Source organism: Pelophylax lessonae, assembly GCF_965119305.1.
Source record: "Pelophylax lessonae genome assembly, chromosome: 6".
NCBI lineage: Eukaryota > Metazoa > Chordata > Amphibia > Anura > Ranidae > Pelophylax > Pelophylax lessonae.
In genome coordinates, this window is record NC_138773.1 from 54,381,559 (window position 1) to 54,405,440 (window position 23,882).

General features: G+C 42.1%; 1 protein-coding gene across 1 annotated transcript in view; it reads left to right on the forward strand.

Annotated features, from left to right (window-relative positions):
• The window catches only part of SLC5A10 (solute carrier family 5 member 10), a 273,294-nt gene extending 260,216 nt beyond the window's left edge, over positions 1–13,078 (forward strand). Inside the window, exons 14-15 of the mRNA XM_082260605.1 lie at positions 5,284–5,392; positions 12,242–13,078. Of these exons, the coding sequence (XP_082116731.1) occupies positions 5,284–5,392; positions 12,242–12,435 (303 nt within the window). The 3' untranslated portion in view covers positions 12,436–13,078. The remainder of the gene's footprint in view (positions 1–5,283; positions 5,393–12,241) is intronic.
• Positions 13,079–23,882: the final 10,804 nt, after the last annotated feature.

The window sequence follows — 23,882 nt, forward strand, 5'->3', positions numbered from 1 at the left end:
TAAAAATCAGTTCCCTGATACAACAAATACAACAGATACTGCATATACTTACAGTACCTTTCTTCGACTCTCCCACCATGCTGTTCAGCTGAAAAGCTAGAGTTGCAGCTTACCTACAGTTCATCCAGAAAGTATTTACAGCGCTTCACGTTTTCCACATTTTGTTATGTTGCAGCCTTATTCCAAAATGGATTAAATTCATTATTTTCCTCAAAATTCAAAAAGCAATACCTGATAATGACAATGTGAAAGAAGTTTTTCTTAAATCTTTGCAATTTTTTTAAAAATAAAAAAACGTAAAAAATCCCATGTACATAAGTATTCACAGCCTTTGTTGAAGCACCTTTGGCACCAATTACAGCCTCAAGTATTTTTGAGTATGATGCTAAAAGCTTGGCACACATATTTTTAGGCAGTTTCCCCCATTCTACCTTGCACGACCTGGGCTCTGGCTGGGCCACTTAGGGACATTCACAAAGTTGTCCCATAGCTACTGCTTTGTTATCTTGGCTGTGTGCTTAGGGTCATTGTCCTGTTGGAAGACGAACCTTCGTCCCAGTCGTAGGTCCAGAGCACTCTGGAGCAGGTTTTCATCAAGGATGTCTCTGTACATTGCTGCATTCATCGTTCCCTCAATCCTAAATAATCTCCTAGTTTAAGCCACTGAAAAATATCCCCACAGCGTGATGCTGCCTCCACCATGCTTCACTGTAGGGATGGTATTGACCAGGTGATGAGTGGTGCCTGGTTTCATCCAGACATGACACTTGCCCATTCAGGCCAAAGAGTTCAATCTTTGTTTCATCAGACCAGAGAATTTTGTTTCTCATGGTCTGAAAGTCCTTCAGGTGCCTTTTGGCAAACTCCAGGCTGTCATGTGCCTTTTACTGAGGAGTGGCTTCCATCTGGCCACTCTACCATACAGGCCTGATTGGTACAGAGATGGTTGTTCTTCTCAAAGGTTCTCCCCTCTACACAGAGAATCACTGGAGCTCTGTCAGAGTGACCATCTGGTTCTTGGTCACCCCCCAGACTAAGGCCCCCCCCCATCACTAAGCTTGTCGGGGCGGCCCGCTCTAGGAAGAGTCCTGGTGGTTCCAAACTTCTTCCATTTACGGATGGTGGAAGCCACTGCTCATTGGTACCTTCAATGCGCCAGAAATGTTTCTGTACCCTTCTCCAGATCTGTGCCTCGATACAATCCTGCCTCGGAGGACTACAGACAATTCCTTGGACTTCATGGCTTGATTTGTGCTCTGACATGCACTGTTAACTGAGGGACCTTATATAGACAGGTGTGTGCCTTTCCAAATCATGTCCAATCAAGTGAATATACCACAGGTAGACTCCAATCAAGTTGTAGCTACATCTCAAGGACGATCAGTGGAAATAGGATGCAGGATGGAGATCATTTTAAAGTGTCATGGCAAAGGCTGTGAATACCTATGTAAATGTGATTTTTTTTGTTTTTTATTTTTAATACATTTGCACAGATTTCAAACAAACTTCCTTCACGTTGTCATTATGGGGTATTGTTTGTAGAATTTTAAGGAAAATAATGAATTTAATCCATTTTGGAATAAGACTGTAACATAACAAAATGTGGAAAAAGGGAAGCGCTGTGAATACTTTCCTGGATGCACTGTAGTGCATGGACTTCCCATGAGATAACACAGATTGACTTAGTGCTGTCACATGCAGTAAGTCACATGCTCCCCCATACCAGGAAGTAAAGGGTATTTTCTGGCTCCCAGCTTGCTTGAATACAGCAGAGAAAAGTGCTGGGAGCAGCAGGACAGGTAATTATTAAAAGGCTTCTTTACATGCAGATTCTTTTGCTTAAAAGCGGTAATAAACCCAAAACCAAAAAGTTCATAGATTGCAGCTTACCAGTCCTCGTGATTCCATTAGTTTTTTCCTTAGGCTTTTTTCCCATATTTTCACCTGGTGATCTGGCCAGTTACACACTTTTTGTATTAGAGTGCCCCCACTCTAGATGAAGGAGCACAGGGGGGCACCTTTGGAGAGCAGCATTGTCAGTCTGGGGGGGAAAAGAGAGTATTAGATGGCCTAGCATATTTAGATACACTAACAAATTAAAGGCAAATCTGCAGGACAGATGGTTCTGTTGAAAAACAGCAGACTTAGTCCCCGTTCACACTAAGGCGACCTGTGAGGCGACCTGGTCGCCTCACAGGTCGCCGTAGGTCGCCTCCCATATGGAAGCTGCGGACCCGTTCTAATAGGAGCGACACAAGTCGCTCCGACTTAGAAAAAGGGTCCGGAGCTTCTTTGGGGCGACCAGGAGGCGACCGCCATAGACTTCAATGCTATGAAGTCCGTGGCGGCCGCTCCGAGGTTGCGGCGCGCTGCTCGCACCGCGACCTCGGAGATCGCGGTGCGAAGTAGCGTCGCCCCTATGTGAACGGGGCCTTACTGGCAGGATCACCAGGTGAAAAAAAAGGAAAGACATAAAGAAATAAAACTAATGCAACCACCACATCTAAGAATTGGTAAGTTGCAAAATAATACACAGTTTCTTTTGGGTTTATTACCACTTTAACCACTTGCTGACCGCCACAAGTACATTTACTGCGGCAGTCAGCCCCTCCTGGGCAAAGTGACGTAGTACTACGTCGCTAGCCCAGGAGCCTGTCGGGTCCAATGTCCGCCGGTCACTCGCGATCTCCCGCTCCGTAAACAAAGCCGCCTGTCATTCTCCCTGGTGTAACAGCAGAGATCATACGATCCTGCTATGTAGGATCGTATGTCTCTGTGGTTACATGAAAAGCCACGCCCCTTTACAGTTAGAAGCACGCCCCTAGGGACACATTTAACCCCTGCATCACTAATAAAGTTAACCCCTTCACTGCCAGTGTCATTTTTACAGTAACAGTGCATATGTATAGCACTGATTACTGTAGTAATGTCACTGGTACCCCCAAAAGTGTCAAAAATGTCAGTCAAGGGTCCGATCTGTCTGCCGAAATGTCGCAGTCCCGCAAAAAAAAACGCAGATCGCCGCCATTACGCGTTAAAAAAAAAACAATATAAATTACATAAATCTTTCCCGTAGTTAGTAAACACAATAACTTTTGCGCAAACCAATCAAAATACGCTTATTGTGATTTTTTTTTACCAAAAATATGTAGCAGAAAACAAATTGGCCTAAAATGTTAAAAAATTTAGATTTTTCCATTTTTTTGGGGGGGAATTTCATATAAAAAATGTTAAAAATATTGTTATTTTTTCAAAATTGACGCTATTTTTTTGTTTATAACGCAAAAAGTAAAAATTGCACAGGTGATCAAATAGCACCAATAGAAAGCTCTGTTTGTGGGAAAAAAAGGACGTCAATTTCATTTGGGTACACAACCGCGCAATTGTCCGTTAAAGTCACGCAGTGCCGAATCGCAAAATAGGCGCTGGTCTTTGAGCAGCCAAATCCTCTGGGGCTTAAGTGGTTAAGGATTAAAGTGGACTTAGAAATACTCATTGGCCTTAAGCAGTGGTCTCCAAACTTTCTAAGCAAAGGGCAAGCCTATTGTCCTTCAGACTTTAGGGAGGCTGGACTGTGGCCAATAGGAGTGGAGATTTTCCTGGCATCAGTGGGAGTACACATAGCCACATTTGGTATCATTTGGAGAAATGGTGCCCCATTGTTGATGTCAGTTGGCAGAATAGTGAAAATATATACCTGTGCTCAAATCCCAATAGCTTGTACATGTATTTAAACTATCAGGTGCTAAAGGGGTGTGACAACATATTAACACTACAAATTCTGGATGGACCCTCTGCACATTGCTACACCCTTTCCAGCAAACTATGCAATGAAAAACAGGTATATTAAGTTCACATATATTGCAATACATGTTTGGGATTAGAGCACAGGTATATCTTTTCTCTGATGTGACGCAGGTCAGTGACCAGATCTGAACTTAGTCGCTCTCCCCACCTTGGGTCTTTATGCCCCATGTTGGCATGGTGTCCACCATAGCATTTGCAGTGGCAAATCAGTGTACGACTGGCTATAAGAGGGATCACTTTGATGCAGTTGATTAGTTTAAACATGTATTGCAATATATGTGCCCTAAATATCCCTGTTTTTATGGCATAGTTTGCTGGAAAGGGTGTAGCAGTGTGCAGGGGATCAATCCATTATTTGTAGTTGGCAGAATAGTGTCTCACCTCAGTGGGAGGAATAGTACCCCTTGGGTCAGATAAAAGCAAGCAAAGGACCACATCTGGCCCCCCGGGCTGCGGTTTAGAGACCACTGGCATAGAGGGATCAAAATAGTATTTAAAGAATAAGAGCACCACAGTTTTGTATCAAGTCCAGCAAATGCTTATTTATCTTGACAACAGGTCTGAGGATACAAACAATGTGTTTTGGAGGCTTTTCAGTATCAGTATACCCAGATAATGGGCAGCACAGAAGCCTTGGTGAAGGGGGAGTTGTGAGCACCCGAAACATGTTGGGTATATCCTCAGAATACTGCCCAAGATAAAAACAAAAACTTGATACAAACCTGTGTGTACTTTGATCACTCTAGTGACCCCCAGCTGACAGAGAGCTGCCTATAAGAACATTAAACCTAACTAACCTCTCAACTCCCAGTGGGTTCAGAACTACACCAATAAGCTATGAAATCTACAGAAGAACCTCCCTTCTTCTCTGACCTAGAGGAGAATGGACCTGTGTGCTTTTTCAGTAAACAGCGCAGGTAGCCAAGCATTAAATGCATTAATCCAGAGCAACCAAAACAAATAGAATTCATGTTATTCATGTTATTTAACTCACACTATAGCAGGATTGGCTGACCAAAGATATACAGTCCAATGACTGCGTCCAATTATTGCATTACCTTAATCAATGTCTACTTTGCTTTTTTTTTCTCTTTATTACACCCTTATCTCTATTTAGGAAGAGAAACCTTTTCAGAGTCCCCTCACTTACTTCTGTGTCAAGAACCTTCTATCATTTTATAATCTATCTTTAACATTTCCTAAACTTTTTTTCAACATAGTTCCTATAAATTCATATCTTCTTCAGCTCATGTCTTATTTTTAATTACTCGCTGTTCTCCTAAATATGTTTCTCTCTTTAGTATCCCTTCCTAATCAAAAAGTCTTCCTTTTCTCCCATCTCCAACATGTTTCGCCGCTAATTACAACTTCATCATGGGCTAAATATACTTCTTAGAGTTCATTGTGACAGTGTTTATGGAACAATTCAACATACTCAATGTAATAATAATAGGCAATGTCATCTTTTTTGGACAGCTGAAAAATCTCACTTGGTGGACTATACCGCGAGGAAGAAACCATCCACCTGAAATCACACTCAGGAAAGTGTCTACTAGGAGCCACTCCAGTCCTGGAGACAGTGAAGGTAAGTCTCCTTTTCTCCATTATGTTAAAGTAGAACTATAGGCAAAACTTTTTTTTAATTTTGGATACAGCAAGGGAGGATTATAACCCCAGTCAGATTTTTTTTCGATATCTGTGTCCCATTGCGGAGATTTTCCTTCACTTCCTGTCCCATTACCAAACAGGAAGTCAAAGGAAATCCCTGAAAATAAGGGGAATTTCTTGGGGACCCCCCAGGTCATGAGAACTAGTGTCACGATTGGAAGGTTTCCCCTTTATTACTTTTCTGGGGACAACCCAAAATTTGGGATTTTCTTTTACTTTCACTTTCAATGATAACAGTAAACAGGACAAATGGAGAGAGTGAATCTCCCTAACAGGGGCACAGACAGCAATAAAAACCTGACATGGGTTCTAACCCATCTCTACTCCAAAACTAAAATAAAAGCTATGCCTTTAGGTATACTTTAAGCTGACACATAAAAAGTGGGGTTGGTTTACTTAAGGGGTGATGCATGATCACTTTCAGAGTGGAATCAGATGGAATGCATAGGCTTGAAAGAAAAACAAACAGCAGGCCTGAAAAGTGCTGAGCTCTTATATTAAGTTTATACTAGTATTACGTTTTTGTTTTTCTTTAGTTTGGATAGAGTAGGGAGGGGCGCAAACCTTTGCCAGAGCTCTGCTAGAAAGATTTCCAGTCACTTAATATCTTAGTGACAATGGTTTCACTAGACAGGAAGTGGGGGGAAAATCTGCAAAAGAAATATATATAAAAAAAAATATAATATATATATATATATATATATATATATATATATATATATATATATATATATATATATACAGGTATATATTGTATTTTTTAGAGATGGGGACATTCTAATCTTCACTCATCAAAAACAAAACAAAAGGTTTTGGCTATAGGTGCTCTTTAGAGCCCAGGGCCGCTGACAGGGGAGACCACCAGTCCTCCTGTAGGGGGCCCAGGCACACAGGGGGGCACCAACAGCAGAGGGAATTGGAGCGGCCGGAAGGAGGGGCAGTTACAGAAGGAAGGCCTGTGTAGCTCTCTGCAGCAGCTGAAAGCCAGTTTCTCCCCCTCCTGTCAACTTTCACCTGCTGCAAGGATAGACACAGACACAGGGCGTCATTCCTGTAATTGCTTCTCCGACACCGATCCCCCTCTGTATTCTGCCTGCTTCTGACCCCCCCTCCCACCTGTGTGCCCCCTTTTTTAAAAATTGTAAAATAAAATAATTGTAAAAAATGTTAACATTTAAAAAAAAAGTTAAACATTTTTTTATTTATTTTTTTATGTAAAAAACAATTAAAAAAGGGCTAATTCACACAGGTTCTCGGTTACGTTTGTGTCCGCTAATATTGATTTTAGTGCATTTTTTGTGAAAATATTGTCTTGATAAATGGGGGGGGGGGGCTGCCAGGTAGGCTGTACGGGGCCTCCTGATTTTTAACAGCAGCCATGTCAGAGCCCATTCACACTTGTTCTGTTAAGGCACGCTTTAATGTGCGTTGACAGCACATTTATAATGAATGAATATAACAAACAAAATAGATGAAAAAACGTGTATGACGTTTTTTTTTACCAAGGTAGCGCATCACAACACACAGTATATGCATTGGGCTGCTCTATGGGTCATAGAGCTCTACTGTACAATGTGTTTGGGTGGCATTCACAATGAATGGTGCCTCAACCCACCACACATAGAAGCGGTGCATTGCCATGTGTTGTTGTAACGCGTGTGTTTTAGCGTGCCTTACCACAACACACAAGTGTGAATAGACTCTTCATGTATGAAACCTTAACATCTTCAACTGACCTTACACTCTCTGCTATTAATAACGTGCAAATCCTTTCCAGTGTTTTCCTCTTCAGACATCTATTTCAGGCCGAGTTTATTTCTGATCTGTGATACCTTTCAGTTCTGAGCTCTCAGTAGAGGGTTCTCTAGCATTTTATCATATCTTAGAATGGCGTAATTGAAAAGCACAGCAGGAATATACATTAGTAAGAGAAGGCAGCAGGGTAAGTTCATTAAACAAATGAAAGCCAGGCAATCGCTGCAATGAGAATTCCCAATTTGGCTAATTATTCCTGCAAATGTACAATAAGGAATTAGAAATAATTAATATGTTATAAAACTTAAATGTGCTTTGTAAAATGCAATAATATGCTAATGAATTTTATAAAAAAAAATACATTTTGTATAAATTCCTCACTTACTAGGAAGCTAAAAGATCAAAATAAGGGGGAAAACACTCCTTAAAGGGTCAGTCTACCCATATGTGATATTTTTGTCATAGATAGGGCTTAGGGATTTGAGTCAGCTTCTGGCTTCTTATATGTCTTGGATACTCTAACAGCGAGACCTCCATGCCATAATTCCTGACTCCTTGAAAAAGTATTCATACCCCTTGACATTTTCCATATTTTGTCATGTTGCAGCCAAAAACATAAATGTATGTTATTGGTATTGGGATTTTATGTGATAGACCAACACAAAGTGGCACATAATTGTGAATTGGAAGGAAAATGATAAATGGTTTTCAAAATATTTTACAAATAAATATCTGAAAAGTGTGACGTGCATTTGTATTCAGCCCCTTTTACTGTGATACCCCCTCTAGTGGAACCAATTGCTTTCAGAAGTCACCTTATTAGTAAACAGAATCCACCTATGTGTACTGTAATTTAATCTCAATATAAATACAGCTGTTCTGTGAAGCCCTCAGAGGTTTGTTAGAGAACCTATGGGAACAAACAGCATCATGAAGGCCAAGGAACACACCAGACAGGTCAGGGATAAAGTTGTGGAGAAGTTAAAAGCAGGGTTGGGTTATAAAAAAAAATATCCCAAGCTTTGAATATCTCTCAGAGCACTGTTTAATGTATTATTGGGAAATGGAAAGAGTATGACACAACTGCAAACCTACCAAGACATGGCCGTCCACCTAAACTGACAGGCCGGGCAAGGAGAGCATTCATCAGAGAAGCAGCCAAGATGCCCATGGTAACTCTGGAGGAGCTGCAGAGATCCACAGCTCAGGTGGGAGAATCTGTCCACAGGACAACTATTAGTCATCCACTCCACAAATCTGTCCTTTATGGAAGAGTGGCAAGAAGAAAGCCATTGTTGAAAGGCAAAAGAAGTCCCATTTGCAGTGTGTGAGAAGCCATTTTGGGGAGACCAAAATGTAATTTTGTGGCCTAAAAGCAAAACGCTATGTGTGGCAGAAAACTAACACCACACATCACCATTAACACACCATCCCCACCGTGAAACATGGTGGTGGCAGCATAATGTTGTGGGTGATGCTTTTTTTCAGCAGGGACAGGGAAGCTGGTCAGAGTTGATGGGAAGATGGATGGAGCCAAATACAGGGCAATCTTAGAAGAAAAACTGTTAGAGTCTGCAAAAGACTTGAGACTGGGGCGGAGGTTCACCTTCCAGCAGGACAACGACCCTAAACATACAGCCAGAGCTACAATGGAATGCTTTACATCAAAGCATATTCATGTGGGGGGTGAATACAAATGCACACCACACTTTTCACATATTTATTTGTAAAAAAATGTTGAAAACCATTTATCATTTTCCTTCCACTTCACAATTATGTGCCACTTTGTGTTGGTCTATCACAAAAAATCCCAAAAAATTAAATTTACGTTTTGGGTTGTAACATGACAAACTGTGGAAGATTTTAAGGGGTATGAATACTTTTTCAAGGCACTGTATATATCTTGCACATTCTTCTTTAATAAAGGTGGCGGACCAGCTTAAAAAACTGCATAAGAACAGGGAAGGATAATGCAGATGGGTGCACTCTTATCACAAGAAAACACCCTTTTTTCCCTCATATCCTTGAAAGAGAAGCATGGACTTTTTTTTTTCCAGAATCTTACTTACCTAGGTGGATGCAGCATCGGTCCAATGCTGCATCTGTACCCCGCTGGCTCTAACGCTGAGAGCTCAGTGTGCTGTGAGAACCAAGCGATCAGCGGTGTTTCATCACTCAGGTCTCACAGCTCACTGAGCAGAGCTGATGACTGTCAGGGGGGCCAGATCAGGCTCTAAGTGGCTCGCTGAGAGGCCTAGCCGGGTGCTGGTCCAGGTATGTGGGCTGATCCCGACTTCATTGTCATTATCCTGCCCGGGCCTGGACCTGCTCTGTGACATCAGCCAACAGCAGACTTCCGCCCACTGTCTACTGAAAACAGGTTACAGGAGTGCCAAACGATCTGCACTCCTGTGATCCACAGGAAAAGTACAGCTAAACGAGTTTTGACTACTTCTTTAAAATGACAAGCAACAGCACAGAAACAGCAGTGGGGGACTTAAGGTTGACGTGTTTCACACCTGACTCAGGGCTTAATCATAACCTCATGATTAAGGTCAAAGACAGGTCTGAAGCGCATCAACCTTTAGTTCCCCACTGCTGTTTCTGTGCTGTTGCTTGTCATTTTAGGGATATGCTGGAAAAAAAAGTGTTTTTTATGATCAGAGTGCAGCCATCTTGATTATCCTTCCATGTTCTTCTCCTGCCCACCTGGGAGTTTTGGGTGTAGCCGCTCACCTTCTTATGTTCCAGATACTCCTGTTTTACTCTCAGTAAAATAAAATGAATAAAAATCCAGCAGTGAGAGAAGGAGCCATTCATAATGGACACAATGGGTGTGCAATTTCATGAACTCACCAAGTGATATCAGGTGGTTTAACTTTCTGACACCTGCTCAACACTGAAAATTCTAGCTTTGGGTAGACAAAACCTTTAACGGTTAACTTTCAATCATCTAGAAAATTAGATGAAAATAATTCTAAATTGGTACCCAAAGGCTGGCCCTACTTAGGGTCCTTTCGCACCGGCGGTCCGTATGTCAGTTTTTCATCCCATTTTTTGCGGATGAAAAGCGGACATAATGCATGTCAATGGGATTGCAGATGTCATCCGCTGACATCCAAATTTGCGTCCTTTCCGATCAGTTCCGTTTTTTGAACTGACGCAAAAACGGACGCAAAAACGGATGTCAGCGGTATCATTAACATGCATTATCTCTGTTTATCATCCGCAAACGGATGGGACGATAAACTGACCTACGGACCGGATGACACAAGTGTCATCCGTGTCCGTAAAGCCGGAGCGGATCATTCTCCATTCATGCTAAACAGCATTGATTGTGGGATCTCCTCTGCTGGCTTTTGTTTTCTGACAGCCATAGCACCTGCAGCTGTCAGAATACCCCTTACAGTGACTACAGCTGATTGGCTGTAGCCAGTGTTCATCCAACAATTTTGCACCCATCGCCTTCAATTTTTCATTTGAAGGGCCACTTACAGTTACAGACCTCCCAACTTTCTGAGATGGGAACGATGGACACCTATTAGCAAAAGTATGTAGGCATAGGACACTCCCCCTGCCACGCCCCCTTAATATACAAAAAAAAATGATTGGTTAAACCCAAAAGTGCTTTTTTTTAAATCGAAAAGTATTCCTTTATATTGGGTTTTGAAATTTGCAAATGCTGCAATTTAGGTATTGGATGAAAGGTCTACCACTGTAAAACACTTTTTGGTAGATAAATAGTGCATTTTATATATAACTATATAGATCAGACCAACATGAGGGACAAATGAGGAGGAAAGAGGGACAGAGGGACTTTGTACCCAAATCAGGGACAGTTGAGACTTATACAGTTAGAATTTGGACCTATTCAAGGGAATTGATTGTAATTCTATCAGTGTATGGTCAGCTTTAAAGTGTTACTAAACCAACAGCAGTAAAATCAGTCTGTATATGCAGCAAAGCATGCTTGTTATACTCACTGTGGAACCTAAGGGGTTAATCATCTGCATTGTGTATAAAGGCTGTTTGATCCTATCTGCACAGATCCTCCTCTTCTTCCACTGACTCCAGAACATGTCCAAATAAGACAGAGCCTTTGGGGCACTCTGGGCATGCTTAGTTTGATTTGTATTGCTAGAGAGTTTTTTTTTTTCCTTGGGAGAGTGCATGTGATCAGCATAGAACCAATCAACACTGTCCAAAGGGTCAGGGGTCCTAGATTCTGATAGAACAGCTCAGTGCAGTATGAAAACTCCTCCTACAAGCTCTACAAGGAACTGATAGAAGTCACACAAATGCTATATACTGCTGATGAGAAAAGATATTTAGCAATTTATATTTACTAAAATAATTTCATTTCCATGTCCTGTGTGCTGTGGGAGACCAGATATAGTGAATGCAGGGGCCTGGGTTTACTAACACTTTAAAGACCATTTAAAAGCCTGAATTTGTACCATGTTCCATTTTCTGAATATTTAAAAAGTGGTTGTAAACCCTTACATATACCCAGTGACATGCCTGGCCTCAGGTGATACACAGAGATGAGATAAATCCTCCTACATAATCTGTACCTGTTTATCTGGAGTCTTCTCTACATCCGTTCAAAGTCCAGATTTTAATAAAGCTTGTCTCAGCTGTCAAAAAAGGGGGTGGAGAACTGAGATTACTCTAGGTAGAGCTCAGTGAGGAGAGCTCTGAGAGCTGGTTTGAGGGAAGACACCCCCCACCCCACACTTACATTTACACAGTACACAGGAACAGAGCTGAGGCAGTCAATCAGCTGTAGATCCCTTCCCGTCACCATTTTTCTCTTGGTGTCAGGAAAAGTTGTCAGAAGTGACTCATGTAGAAGAGGAAGGAAGCAGCAGACAAAAATGACACTTAGTGCTCTTGATTGAGACAAGTACTATAATGGGATGTTTTTGGTTCATATTTCATGTCTGAGGTTTACAATCACTTTAAGTGTGAAACATATTCTAAGTAACGTGTTTTCTAAATTTACTCCCAGTTCCGGCCAACTCATCCACCCGCAGCAGGTCCTGGAGCAGCGCCATCTGCAGCCCCCCCAAAGATACAGAGCAATCTCCCAGCTCTGCCCAGCAAAGAAGCATCAAGGAAGATCCATTCTGGGCACGGGTGTGCTGCATTAATGCCATCGTTCTGATGTGTGTCAACATTTTCTTCTATGCATATTTCGCATAACATCAAGAGTATGACTCCAGTTCAGATTTGCCTGCCCTAAAATTGGATTCTCTTGGTAACATCCATCTTTGCAGCAAAGGAGTTGAGAAAAATAACACAAATGTATGGCGAGCCGTACTGTATACGTTTACAATCTCTTACAAGACCTACACACGGGAAAAAGGTCTTGACACATTTCCGCAATGTTGGTGTCTGGGCCAATCCAGGATACTCTAATTGCCTTGTCTGCTGACTCATTTGCCAGAACACGGACCAAAAACCATATGTCAACATTTGTAATGCTCCGGTAAAGTAGTTTTGGCTCAGGTAACCAAACCTCATATGACGACTGTTTTCATGCCAAAACAAAATGGCTGACCACCAGGCAGAAAGGTGACATTCCTGAGCATGTGTGAAGTTATAAAGTTTAATTAATGAGTAAAATGTGTTATAAAATGAACTGCCTTCTCCTCGTTAAAAAATGAAAAGGGGCTTTTAAAAGGATTTTATATAGGGATGACGCCCAGGAAATTGTCAGGAGTCAAATATTTCTTAATATCACTGAGTCATTTAGGCAAAACATTCTATAAAAACTGAACAGCAGGCAGATATAAAAAGCACCAGTTAATGCAGCTCTGTATTCACTAATACATCATTAAATGTTTTTTTTAATGCAAGTAGTGGAATTTCAGCCTCTTAAAACTCCTATACGACAGAGGTCAAACTGGGAAAGACAAGGTCAGAAATGGGAACCAGGTGGGCTGCATGCAAATGTATAAACTAGGAAAATGCTGAGAGGAGGAGGGGGCAGAGTTGGCAGGGGGTGACCTCAAGAAGGTGGGGAGCGAGGGCACCACTCTATTCTTTAAAGCAGATCTTCCATGCCAAATGCAGAGTCCACTTTTTTGCAGGACTCTCCCCCCCCCCCCCCAACTTATAGGGTTTTTAAAAGCCATCTGTAAACAAACTGATTCACCAGTAAAATAAACAAAAATTCCTTGACCCCGGCCTCCAGCACCTCAGAGAGGCATGAGTTACGCCACCACGCCTTCTGGCAGAGCTGGGATTCAAAATTGTATGAGAATGCATCCTGGCAATAGGCTGAAGTGCATTTTCATGAAACTTTGAGCTTCCACACCTTCTAGAATGCACGGTGATGTAACTCGTGCCTCCCTGAAGCAGTGAAAACCCCGGGGCCGAAGATATTTTTTTTTTTTGGAAAATGTTTTGTTTACAGATTTTAAAGTTATTTGTGTTGTGGAGGCCAAGGGCTTGCAAAATAGCGTACCTTCTTTTTGGCACAGAATGCGCGTGTGTGTGTGGAGTGGGTATCTGATTTTGAGAGGTCTCCGCTCCCACTTCCTGCTAAGTTCACCGCTGCAAACTCACCTGGAAGTTTGGCCCTCGCTGCAGCTGGTCCATTGAGAAAGCGAAGAGTGATTTGCACATGTGCACTAGGAAACCGGCCGTGTAGCCACAAGACTTCACTGCCAGTTTCTCATAAACAAGTTGGAAGCTGCCACCTGAGAGCTGATTCAAGAATTGGCTTGGGTGAGGACACCGTGGGATCCCTGAATAGTTAAGTGCCATAGTGGTAAAAGTCAGCAGCTACAGTTTTGGTAGCTGCTTACTTTAATTTTTTTGGCTGGGGGGGCCCTTGGGAAAGGGGGCTGGAGCTCAGCTTTAATAATTGCCTCTAACTAGGGTTGCACCGATATCGGTATCAGCGCAGGTGCTTAGCATTTGCACGAGTACATGTACACATGCAAATGCTCCGATACCTGAAACCGGTAGCTTTTGGCACTTTTCCACTGCAAGTACCGGCTCGGCTCTACTCGGCCCTGCTTGGCCCGGTTTGCTTTTCCACTGCTGGTACCGCATGGTACGATGTTGGAACGGTTCGGTACGGTACGGTATGGTTTGCTTTTCCACTAAAGTAGTAATAAAGTTAAGTGGGTGGGATAACAACGGGGTGGGTGGGATTCTCTGACCAATCAGTGGCTAGTAGTGACTGCATGCAAAGGATTGTGGGATATGGTACCGGGTATGGTACCTCTTGGAACCACAATCGAGTAGGTACTGTTTTTGAGAGCCGTACCGTTCGGTTCCATGCAGTGGAAAAGCGCCACCGTACCGCACCGTACCGCACCGTACCGAACCGTTCCTACACCATACCATGCGGTACCAGCAGTGGAAAAGCACAAAAGCGAGCCGAACCGTTCGGTTCCATGCAGTGGAAAAGCGCCATTTGTGTAGCGATTTCAGCCCATACAAAATAAATGGACTCAAATCTCACTGCAAAGAGTTGCATGTGATTTGAACAGGAATGCAGTACATTTCCTGTCTGAATCACATGTGGTTTCCCCCACTGCTAATGTGTGAACCCAGGCTTGTCATAGTAACTTCAGCCTGGGCTCACACATGAGAGGCGGAAACTTCATGCGATTCGGCTCAAATCCCACTGCAAAGGTATCTGTACTGATAGGTAAAAGCGGTATCAGTGTAACCCTACCATTAACAGTATATTCCAAATTATTCTTATTCTAGAGCATTGCAAGAAACTTGTCTCTACAGTTTCTAGATTCAACACAAAAATATTAACGTGACTGGCAGTGTATAGTTTGTGTCACACATTGTTCATGGTTGCATCTCCCCCCAGCCCCAAATGACTAAGCAGCAGTGGGGGTACATATGGCCACATCTAATAACTTGTTCTACATATAAATGTCCACACAAATATTTACTTCCATACAGTGTAAAATATGGTCAGAATTGGATCACAGATGCAGATTTTTATTGTTTTGATTTACACAGCTCACTATATGAATTCCTTTTTTCCCACATTTACATGCAGAACAAACTGTTCAGCAAAAGCGATAGTTACATGGATTGTGGACAAAATATATATTAAAGTGTTACTAAACCCTCAACAGTAAAATCAGTCTGTATATGCAGTAAAGCATGCTTGTTATACTCACTGTGGAGCCTAAGGGGTTAATCCTCTGCATTGTGTAAAAAGGCTGTTTGATCCTGTCTTCTCTGATCATCTCCTTTTTCTACTGACTCCAGAACATAATGCTATTTACAGAGGCCACTCTGCACAGTTTGGTGTGTATTGCTAGAGAGTTTTTTCTTTTTTTTTCTTGGGAGAGGTCATGTGATCAGCACTGTCCAGACTGAGGGTCAGGGGTCCTGCATCCTGAAGGGACATTCGTAGGAAAATTAAAACTCCTCCTACACGCTTTAACCTGACACTCATAGAAGTCACAAGACTGCTTTATACTGCTGATAAGAAAAGGTATTTTAGCAGTTTATATTTACTAAAATAATTTCATTTTCATGTTCTGTGTACTGTGGTAGATCAGATACAGTGAATGCAGGGCCCTGGGTTTAGTATCACTTTAAAGTTCTTGTGCGTGTAAAGGCAGGTGTCCCAATACTTTTGACAATATAGTGTATGCTTTTAAGAATTCAGAGAAACAGACTGCATCACATATGTCATTTTTTGTTTTGCTCATAGTTCTACTCTAATTTTGACACATTTGATATTACTCAGCACCTCAAAAGGGTATGTGTCAGTTAAAAGTATGTAGCAAAGTCTGAAGAATTCCTGAAGTATGACCAGACGTTCCAGGTGATCTTGTAGGCTTCTGATTTGTCAGTTTTCAAGGAGACCATCTGTTCTAGGTGGGAAAGGGAGTCCATCTCACAAGCCCAGTTAAGCACAGAGGGGGTCCCACTTTGCTCCAATTCCTGGATATGACAGTATGGGCCGCAATCAAAAAGTGACAACCTAAGCTCTGCTTTTGTTTTTGTTTGTAGGAGTCCGGTAGCATGGATAGTATGGTGATAGCAAGGGTATTAGGTATCTTGTTACCTACTAACTTATGGTATGTGGGGGCCATTTTTAGTTGGATTAAAGAATTGATGGCACTGTCCACAGCAACCAACCTGAATCTCCCTTGAAAGGTTTCAGTGGAGTATTGGAGAAGCCTATTGGCTGCCATGGGCAATCACAACACACCTTAGGGGCAAAAGGCACTCATCAGCCCAACTGTCCATGTGACATTTTGGGATCAGCTTGAGGGAAATATTAAATTAAGTCACACTAATGAGTAAATCGCTGAGCTGTCTGGAAATCTGGCAGAACCACTGAACATTGCTTCCCATTAAAGCAATTATAGTCACCAGGCCCTTGTTTAGTATGCAAATTCTTCAAAGCAATTAAGGGCTAAAAAGCATTGAGACAGTAGGTGAGGCTTTAATAATTGTGATAATCATATTGTATCATAGAACATGTCTGGAATCAGGAGAATCTTCCAGTGAGAAATTAAAGGCACTCTATTATCCCAAAACACAAATATATCCAGAGCTCATGTGACACTACTGCTGCTTTCCTTTATCATTGGTAACTGATATAATAAAACGCCTATTTTCATTGGTCTTTATATTACAGTTGAGACAACTCAATTAAATTCATACCTGAAAAATAAAGAGTGAAAGCCTAAATATGATTGGTTGGGATGAGTTGACAGTTGGCAAGGCCAGGAGATCCTGATATGATGTTTTGGCTTGAAAACATACAACCATAAATACAGAGGGGTCACCATAGCCATAGCTGTCTACATGGCTGTTATGGGGGCCTGAGGGTGGGAGGGGTCCAATTAGTGAGGCTGTTAAGACATAATAAACATAAAAGAATCTGTGTGCATGTGAAGAGAACACAGATCCAGTACTGTATTGTAATTGGTTGGAGAGGTTTCTGTTAATGCTGACCCTGTACCCCCTGTGATGTTTACAGCCAAAAAAAGCTGAGGTTGGACGCACAGGAGTCTTCATTAGTCCAGATGTTTATTGCAAACACCGTCTCTGAACCACACATGCATGTCTTGATAAAGGAACTCTGTGGGGTCCCAGACTGTTACTTTTAGATCAGGGGCGTAACTACAGGGGTTGCAATTGCAACCGGGCCCCATGCTCCAGGGGGCCTGTGCAGCTCCCCTGTACACCTGGATAGGAGGGGCAGCATGCAGGGAAATCACTGTCCTCCTTTTTCCTCCTGTAGCTGCAGGAGGAAAATGGAGGAGATTGGTTTCTCTGTATGTATGCTGCCCCTGCCACTCCTCCTATCCAGTTCACTTGTGTTCTGCTGTCTCTGGGCCCTTGCATGCTCCCCTGGTCCCCCCTCCCTCCCCTCTCCTGCCAGCTGCTGCAGGGGATGTGTCACAACAGAGAACTAGGAAGGGGTTGTTAAATATGTCATTTACCAGCTCCTTCCTTTTCTGAATGGACAGAGTCTTAGTCAATGACATAGTAAAAAAAATAAAATAAAATGATAAAAAATAATCCAAAGTATTAAAAAATGAAAACTACTGATACCAGTGGGTGAACTTCCAGGATCGCAAAGGTCACACTTGTGACCGGGCCCTGGCATTCCACCACTGTGGGGAGGCCCCAAGATGGCAGGAAGGGGGCCCACTGCAGAACTTGTGAAAGGGTTCAGCTGCGGGACCGTAATAAAGGGCACCGCATGGAGAGTAAAGGGCCCCAGGATGAGTGGGAAGAGCCCCAGGCTTAAAGGGAAGGGCCCCGGCCAGGGGTCCTGGGGCCCTTCATGGTTTCTTGCACCGGGCCCTGAAGGTTCTAGTTACACTTCTATTTTAGAAGCAATAAGACTTCTGGATTATAGATCGGGGTCTCCAAACTCCAGTTGTTCAGGAACTACAACTCCCATCATGCCTAGTCATGTCTGTGAATGTCAGAGTTTTACAATATAAAAGAAAATAAATATTCTGCGCTATAGACCAAAGAATGTGTGTATCTAAAATCATTTTAAATGACAGAGTGGTTCTTATTATAAGGGCTAAGAAGAAAAGGAGCTACTGCCCCCAAAAGTGCTACTACAAAGTTAGTGCCTACTATGAAATGATATGTAAAATTGGGTTGTGGCGCTGCTCAACATGAATATATTGGTGCTATGTGTGCCTCCTAAGCAGGAATAAACAATTAAATTAATAAATTAATTGTACCACATACAATAACTGTGCAAACTAATATCAGTTCAATCACCACAAAAAAGTGCAAGTGCTAAAACCATGAACAAGTTATCCTCAATGTGCTCAATTCTCAGTGTAAATACACACTAATAACTCGTCTATGTAAAGAATAATATAAGTATCCTTCAATAAATATGCACTGTCCTTTAAAACTCATATGAAGAAACTTCCCGTGAGCTTGCTGATCCTTATGGTGCCTTCAGTGAAACTATGAATAGGCGCTACCACAGTCCAATTGCCCAGCATGCAGTGAGCTCCGGATCCTCTTGTGTCCCCCGCCAGGTGTTACACTCACCAGATGCCTGACCCCTTGCAACAAGGGTAAGAATACTGCCTTTATATCTCCTCCAAGGTCTTTCCTTATGCTCCCCCATGTCTCCCCTGTGTAATCATATCCCCTAATTCGGCTCAATGGAACACATAGTGTAAAACCGCGATACAATTTAATTAAGCAACGATAAGATGCACTTACATCAACAGTAGTATTGGCGCTCGTGTGATCCAAACACAGGAAGACCGGGATTCTCTGAGCTCCACGGACCCAAACCGGAGGTTTCGCAATGACGCTAAGCCCCTCCCTATGCGTTTTGTCACTCTGACATCATCTGGAGACTCCGGGTTGGCTCCAGATGACGTCAAAATGATGAAACGCGTAGGGCAAGGCTTAGCGCCATTACAAAACTTCCGGTTTGGGTCCGTGAAGTGCAGATCCTCCCGGGCTTCCTGTGTTTTGATCACACAAGCGCCAATACTACTGTTGATATAAGTGCATCTTATCGTTGCTTAATAAAGCTGTATCGCGGTTTTTACACCATGGGGGCTGTTTTTTGTGTTCCATTGAGCCGAATGAGAGTATATGATTACACAGAGGAGACGTGGGGAAGCATAAGGAAAGGACACTTGCAGTATATTATTATTTACATAGATGAGTTATTAGTGTGTATTCACACTGAGAATTGAGCACATTGAGGATAACTTGTTCATTGTTTTAGCACTTTTTTTGCAGTGATTGCACTGATGTTATTTTGCACAGTTATTGTATGTGGTACACTTAATTTATTCATTTCATTGTTTATTCCTGTTTAGGAGGCACACATAGCACCAATATATTCATGTTGAGCGGCGCCACAACCCAATTCACATATAATTTCAGAGTTTTACAATGCCTCATGGGACGTGTAGTTCCGCAACAGCTGGAAGGCCGTAGTTTGGAGATCCCTGATATAGACTCCTCTGTGGTGTTGGCACTTTCCCTATTGCCTGGATACATACAAAGGCCCCATTCTTTTTTTTTTTTTCAAGCAGGCATTGGTGGATTGTAAAATAAGATGTGCAGTATGGATCATTTTATTAAAGCTGAAATCCGTGCCAGACAAATATTGTGGTGGTACAATGGTTATGTGTATCTTTCCTTGAATCTTGGTGTGCTTTGTGTATCTCTTTCAGATCTGTGCAGTAATCCAGTGTGAGACTTTCCCTCTGTGGAGGAGCTTCCTGTAATAAAGACCGCTCACTGCTGATCTCTCTCCTTGTGCAGGGTGACTGGTCTTGTCTCCGCCCCCTCATGTAGTTTTCTGCATGCAGCCTGCAGTGGGTGGAGCTGCTGGGTGCTCTCACAGCTCTGCTCAGTCCATGTACAGCACAGTGATGATGTGACCACTACTTTTAAAAGATAATATTTGAGTTTATTTTGTCAAGATATTACTTTGAAAAACACTCCCCTAGGATTTCTAGATGTGGCCACCTTGAGTAAGGGCAGATGATTCGTGTAGCATTTACTTCCTGAAATATATCTGCCTTTAGCTCAGGCATGCAGGTAGGAGGGTGTGCTTAGCAGAGGAATCCCCTCCTCCAGATGAAAATAAAAAAATATGCCCATGAAGACCCCTGGGGTGTATGACATCATTTTGGCCTAGACCAGAAATCAGGAAGTGACTAAAAAAAATGTAAAAAAAAGTTTAAAACAAGAAAAGATAATATACCTTCCTATCTATTTACTAATACTAGCAACATAAGTATTAAAAATAGTTAATGTTGAGTTTAGTTCCACCTTAAATGACCTTGCCATCATAATTAGGGCTTACCCAAAGACCAAGGAGGTCTTGGCAGAGACACACACAAGTCTTTTCTTTGTGACCCACTAATGGAATGCAGGAGGACCTTCCATCATTATATTTGCAGCCTCTGCTTCCTATTTAGCAGTGTGCATAGTGCCTATACAGTACTGTTCTTCTCACTGCAAGCTATCTACTTCGATGGAAAACAAATCTTTATTATCTCAGCTATTGTTTGATGGAGACCAAGCAACTGGCTGCAATACAAAGAGCCACTAGAGAATAAACGCACAGATCGGTATATGTAACATAATATTAGAGATATGGTACAACACGTCTACACCTAGTTCAATCAAAATGACTTTTTATGTAAACATGACATATTCATATACACACTCACCGAAGAAACAATCTCACTGTAACAAGTCAAAGATTAATCAGGAAAGGTCAGCAATTGCTTCAAGACATATAAGGTTAAAACAAACACAAGCTTTGGTGGTTTCTCAGGAGCGATCTTTCTCAGAAGTGATAAAATTGACGTCTAACCACTTTTATTTTTGTTCTGTTAAAAGCTTATACAACATTATAGCAAACTGTCCAGGCGCTGTTTGAAGGCCATGGCCAGGCCTCTCTCCAGTTTGTGTGCGGCTGGCTGGTCGACAAGAGGCAACAAATATTTTTAGCGAGAAAAAAAAAATGTAACTCTTATATATGTCAGAAGATGTTCTTTTCACAAACATCTATGCCATTAAATAAATAACACACTTTAAACAGTAAAGGTAATTTAAAGAGGAACTTTACCCTTGCCGTCAAAAAATAACTTTTATATTCAAAATATTTGCCCCGTTTAAAAAAAAAAAACCCTACATATTACCCCACGGAGTTCAGCATTGTCTTGCTTGCAGGTAAAGTTCTCTTTACACTGCTCTCCTCTTAGTCGAGATTCAATGCATGCACAGACACACCACAGGGGATCTCTGCCAGGTTTTGGGAACACAGACCCTGTGACACTTCTGCACATGCGCAACACCCTCCTCCTCTGATGCATAAAGTAGACATCCCAGGGGGGCAGTTTTTGGGATGTTGCAGGAACACCACTGAGGTTCCTGGAGAGGCTTGTGGCATGTCTGTGCATGTGCAGCATCTGGATACATCATCCTTGCGTAGATGAGGATTAAGGACATACATTTAAGAAAAAAATAAAAGGTATTTATGTAAAAAGAAAAAAAAAAAAAAAGCCTTTTTCTGGCAAGAGGCAAAGGAGAAGACCTTAAAAAAAGAGGTGAGAATCTGCTTTCCACAAGGAAGGGCAGTGGATGGAGCCATACCCTCAAGTGGAACCAAACTAAAGTCTCTAAAACATTGCTTGCAGACAGGTTTTAATTCCATTAGAGTCTCTTTTCTACAAAGAAGACGTCTTATCTGCCTGCCGGTAATGTGATATATATAGGTATACTGAGCCAGGGATATGCAGTGCACCATTCTGGGGTCTGCCAGGTGTCGGGATGAATTAATTCCAATGCACATGTGCGGGAGTTACATCACTCCAGGCCGGCCAATCAAGATGGCCAAAGATGCTGAACAGAGGGGAAAACAATGTGAAAATGTCGATGATGGAATGACAAAAGAATATTGCAGCCCTGGCGGCGATGATCCTTCCTTGCACATTATGACACAAAAACCCAGGCATTGGTTTACAGTGTATGCCAAAAAGCCCAAAACATTTCTGTATCATATCAAAAACATGAAGAAAAACTTCTCAGTGGAAGAACAATTCTCAGACATGAACAGGGCCTGCTTATATATAATAAAGATAGAATTTGGTTTAGTTTTTCAAATTAGCAGCCAGGCAGGTGACAACGCTCTTTTCCTGGTCCACCTTTGCAGCTTCTCGGGTCACAATTCCACCTCCAGTCTCATCAAAGGACAATAAATCATCATCACTGATGACAACACAGGAAGCTCTGAAGCTGAACCAGGAACTAGTTGTGTCACTTGCCCTGTTGTGCTGTCAGGCGGTGGTGTGCAAACCTCAAAATATGCTGAACAATAGCACACATCTTTTGGGGGGAAATGTTAAAGCTGAAATCCAGGCAAAATAAAATCTTTAATACATCTATGAGAGGTGTTTTATCTGCTAAAGAATTTGTATTTCTGTCCATCCATTCCCTAGATTTATATAACTCGGTCCTCTCCGGCAGGGCAATTGACCTGATTTTTCTCTGCTGCAGTTAAGTTTAACCTACAGGTCTTGTCCCTCCCTGAGCTTGTGATTGGACAGTGAAAGTAAAAGCAGTCCAATGATGAGCTCATCTCTATCACTCTGCTCTCTCCTCCTATCAGCATGCTCATTGCATTGCAACACAACTGACTGACTACTGTACAGCGACTGCAGAAGGCAGATACCAAGTCAAATCCATGTACTTACACTACTTGCATTTTAATAAAATAAATTGATCAATACAGAGCTGCAATAATTTGTGTCCTTATTATCTGTCTGCAGTTCAATTTTAAAAATGCATGTATTCAAGTCTTTTTGAAATTTGTGCATTTGCATACACTTTTTAAAATTCTAAAAATGAATTATAATATGAACACTCTTTAGCTCAACACAATTTATTCTTAAAGAGGAGAATTTTTTATATTTTCTTTGTTTCCAGGTTGGTTTGTTTGTTTGTTGGGTCAGGTAAGTTTTATAGAGCAAGGGTCTCCAAATCTTCGAGTATTGGAGCCATATTGTATATTTTATAAATATTTGCAGGCTGAAAAAAAAAATCCCAGCAGAGTCCCTTCTTGCATCAGAGTCCTTTCTTACACCAAGGTTCCCATCAGACTCCCCCCTTACCTCAAGGTCTGCAGCAGAGCCCCCCTTTACATCAGAGTCCCCACTTATCACAAGGTCTCCATTAAAATCTCTCTTACACCAGAGTCCCCCCTTACATCAGGGTCCATATTAGACTATCCCTTACATCAGAGCACCCCCTTACATCAGGGTTCCCATCAGAGTCCCCCTTACCTCAAGGTCTCCATCAGAACCCCTGTTACATCAGAGTCACCATCAGACTTCCCTGTAAATCAGAGTACCCCCTTATATCATGGTTCCCATCAGACTTCCCTCCACATCAGAGTACCCTCTAATATCAGGGTTCCCATCAGACTTCCTGGTACATCAGAGTACCCCCTTATATCAGGGTTCCCATCAGACTTCCCTGTACATCAGAGTACCCCCTTATATCAGGGTTCCCATCAGACTTCCCTGTACATCAGAGTACCCCCTTATATCAGGGCTCCCATCAGACTTCCCTCCACATCAGAGTACCCCTTACATCAGGGCTCCCATCAGACTTCCCTATACATC